At 40.5% G+C, this 3,382-nt stretch overlaps 1 protein-coding gene across 1 annotated transcript; it reads right to left on the reverse strand.

The window, feature by feature from the left end:
• Positions 1–1,119: 1,119 nt before the first annotated feature.
• LOC145234313 (protein FAM200C-like) lies at positions 1,120–2,888 on the reverse strand. The gene is made up of 2 exons (XM_080099054.1): positions 2,532–2,888; positions 1,120–2,412 (listed from the first exon to the last, which is right to left on the reverse strand). The coding sequence occupies exons 1-2, from the start codon at positions 2,886–2,888 to the stop codon at positions 1,120–1,122; spliced, it is 1,650 nt and encodes a 549-aa protein (XP_079955180.1).
• Between the last annotated feature and the right edge of the window lie 494 nt (positions 2,889–3,382).

Here is a 3,382-nt window from a genome sequence, read left to right on the forward strand (position 1 = left end):
AGAAAAGTTTTCATCCTTTTCAGTGTTGACATCCTTTTCAAGAACCGTTTTGCCTTTAAGAGACTCATGGAAATGGCTGACTAACTGGCTTTTCATTTAAAAGCTTCAGTAACTTTTCTAACAACAGGTTATGTTTGGTGGTCACTACTATCTCCCCCGTAGAATGTTCATTCTTAAGAAACATTTCCTGTGAAGCACTTTAGCAGCTACCGTTTAAAGAAGCATACCATGTCCATTATATCAATACACAAGATTGCACTTGGTTGCAAATACTGACCACATGGTGTGTTAAGAAACCAAAACTTGAAATTGTCATCACTAAGGTATTTCAAAATTCCTGTTGCTTGTGTTGTCATCACTAAGGTATCTTAAAAGTCCTGTTGCTTATGCAATTGTTTGTTCTGCATTTAATATTGCCTGAATTTCAGTGAGGCATTTAACTTCACAGTGTGCGTAGTTCTTGTGGTTGCTTATTCCTGCATGACATATTTGGAATAGAAGATGTTTTATCCCAGTTTTCTTAACTTTTTATTCAGGTTTTTATTTTAAAGGTTATTCGTGACTTTTCAAAGTGTTAGATGACCTTTTTCAAGGTGGTAGATACACTTTCTAATTCAATGATAACTGCAAAAACTGAAGCCCACTTACAGTCATCTTAAAAATTCACGACTAACCTTCAAACAAACAAATTAAAATGGCAAAAAAATTGTTTAACTGTACTCACTGTCGAACTTAGAATATAGCAAACGGGTTTATATAGACCCGGAACAGACAACACAACTACAGCGGCCGGTTCACACGCTGCGTGATTGGTGGAGCTGCGCGAGCCGTAGCACCCAGTCGCCTATAAGAGCAATAATGAACGTAGATAACACCGAAAACGAAAGAAATAACATTACTGAAAAACTAGAACAGTGGTTCCCAACCTTTAGTTGCCCGTGGCCCCCTTAAATTGATCCAAAGGGTCGGTGGCCCCCCACTCACCCATGACAACGCAAGTTTTTAATGAATGAAGTCATTGCTATATTTGCTTAACACAAAAGAAACGAATGAAAACGGAGTGGCAAACAAGTAAAAAAACAAAACGAATCCAAACTAAATGGTTTTAATTTAACAAAATTAGTGAGAAACTTGCTCTTGGATGTGACGGAGGAGGCCTTTTATATTTGGCTCCGTCTTTGACACAGCAAGGCGAATGTCACTGCGTACATCAAGGCGATTTCGAGATTTTGTTTTGATGGTCACCAGATCAGAAAAACCAGACTCACAAAGGTAGGTAGTAGGGAATTGAACAAGCATCACGCTTGCAATTTTGCTGATTAGTGGATATGTACCACGAAGAGACAGCCAGAAGCTGGAGATACAATCTCTGTTCTTAAATGCTATTTTTATTGCATTTGAAACTTTCAACTCCGCCAGCTCCTCTGCTTCTTCAGCCATAGGATCCACTTCAGTGTTGAACGGATCTCTGCACCATGCAACATGCAACGGTGCGTCTTTAAAATAAGATCGGAACTCGGAAGAAACGGCTTCCAGATGTTCAAGTATGCTGGTGCTGATGCAAACTGGTAACTCAATCATATTCACCTTCAGGTACTCATCCAATAATGGAAACGAGGCTGTGCACCTTGCCTTGATTCGTGCCTGCCAAACCGTCATTCGGGCAGATAGTCCTGCAAGCTTATCTTGAACGTCGCAAACTGTCACATCACGACCCTGTAAAGACAGATTTATTTCGTTGAGATGGCTAAATACGTCGGCTAGATAAGCCAACTTTATGACGAATTCTTTATCGGAAAAATGGGCATGAAGATTATTTTCATTTTCTCTGAGAAAAATTTCCGCTTCGTGTTTGAGCTCATACAGCCGAGAAATGCATTTTCCACTTGACAACCATCGAACTTTGGTATGAAACAAAAGTCCCAGATGCTGTGCTCCCATTTCTTTTGCTAATAGTTGGAAAATCCGGTGATGTTTTGCTCTTGCACGAATGAAGTTTATGACTTTCACCGCAATGTCCATGACTTCCATCAAGGGTATTGGCAGGGTCTTTGACGCAAGAGCGTATCTGTGTAGGGAACAGTGGGATGAAGTCACATGGGGCCATTCCTTTTTCACAAGTGTAGCAAAACCTCCTTTGACACCAACCATTGCTGGGGCACCGTCAGTAACGATGTGTTTAAAATTCTTCCAGCTAAGTCCGTTACTTTCAAAAAAAGAGTCCACAATAACTTTCACATCAACGGCAGTTGTCGTGTTTGTCAAGTTATTGCAGAACAAAAACTCTTCTTTCATATTTCCCTCTTTTTCGTAACGGGCGAAAGCAATCAAGTGACTTTGAAGAGCTATGTCGGTAGACTCGTCCAGCTGTATGCTAGCCTGGACCATACTCTGTTTGATTTCGGAACAAACCTGGTGGCATACATCAACAGCCATGCAGTCAATTCGTCGTCTAATTGTATTATTTGATAGCGATACTTGTTGGATTTTTTTTTCGCTCCTGGTCCGATCAAAATTTCAACCATCTTTACCGCGCAGGGCTTGATAAGATCCTCAGCAATAGAGTGTGGCTTCTTGCACTTGGCGATTCTATATGCCACTTCATAACTGCATAGAAGAGCAGGATTTTCTTCTGGAACGAATCCAAAGTGAACTATGGACGCTTCCTGGTCGTACCGCGCTCTTTTTACAGACAGTGCTCCAATGTCGTCAGTCGACTTTCCCTGATGTTTCTTGTCGCGGTGGATTTTAAGCTTGGAGGGACGTAGTGACGCATTTGAAATCACGATCGAGCAGTGCAGACATTGCGCGCAATCAACACCATTCCGTTTAACTTTTGTAAAGCCCAGTGAAACGTAGTCGTCATTCCATTGTCGAATTTTTGACATTTTAAAATTTAGATTAAAAAATATCTATCAGGTTAAGTATTGATTTCTCAAACAGAATAAAGGCACAAATTTAAATGATTAACATGCAGCAGTTGTGCTAAGGCAGGGGTCGCCAACCTTTACCACGCTTAGAGACATTGTGACTAATTTCAAGTGGTAAAAAAGCGCTGGGAGTCACAAAGCCGTTGTAAAACTTGAAATGAAATACCACTGCAAAAACATTTTTCTCTCACGACTTTCGACTTTTCGTTGTTAGCTAGTTTCTTGCATATTAGACACACTTAGTAAATCAGTCTTGTCTGCAGTAAAGCAAATGAATCCCCCCAAGTAGCATTAATGATGTTTTGTTTTTGTTTTACACGTTTTGTTAAACAACTATTAACAAACGGGTATTGTTGCGCGCACACACACACTGCAAACCGAAACAGTAACTTTGTGCGTTAACCTGCGCGCCGCCAGTTTGCCTCTTTTAGACTTTCATGGTATACAGACGT

Source organism: Phallusia mammillata, chromosome 6 (assembly GCF_965637545.1).
Source record: "Phallusia mammillata chromosome 6, kaPhaMamm4.hap1.1, whole genome shotgun sequence".
NCBI classification, from domain to species: Eukaryota; Metazoa; Chordata; class Ascidiacea; order Phlebobranchia; family Ascidiidae; genus Phallusia; species Phallusia mammillata.

Bases quoted from the DNA above. Each gene is read 5' to 3' on its own strand.
- LOC145234313 (XM_080099054.1), bottom strand. From the start codon at position 2,888: ATGTCAAAAATTCGACAATGGAATGACGACTACGTTTCACTGGGCTTT. The intron at 2,413-2,531 runs GTAAAGATGGTT...GTATGCCACCAG, and splicing joins ATCTTATCAAGCCCTGCGCG to GTTTGTTCCGAAATCAAACA.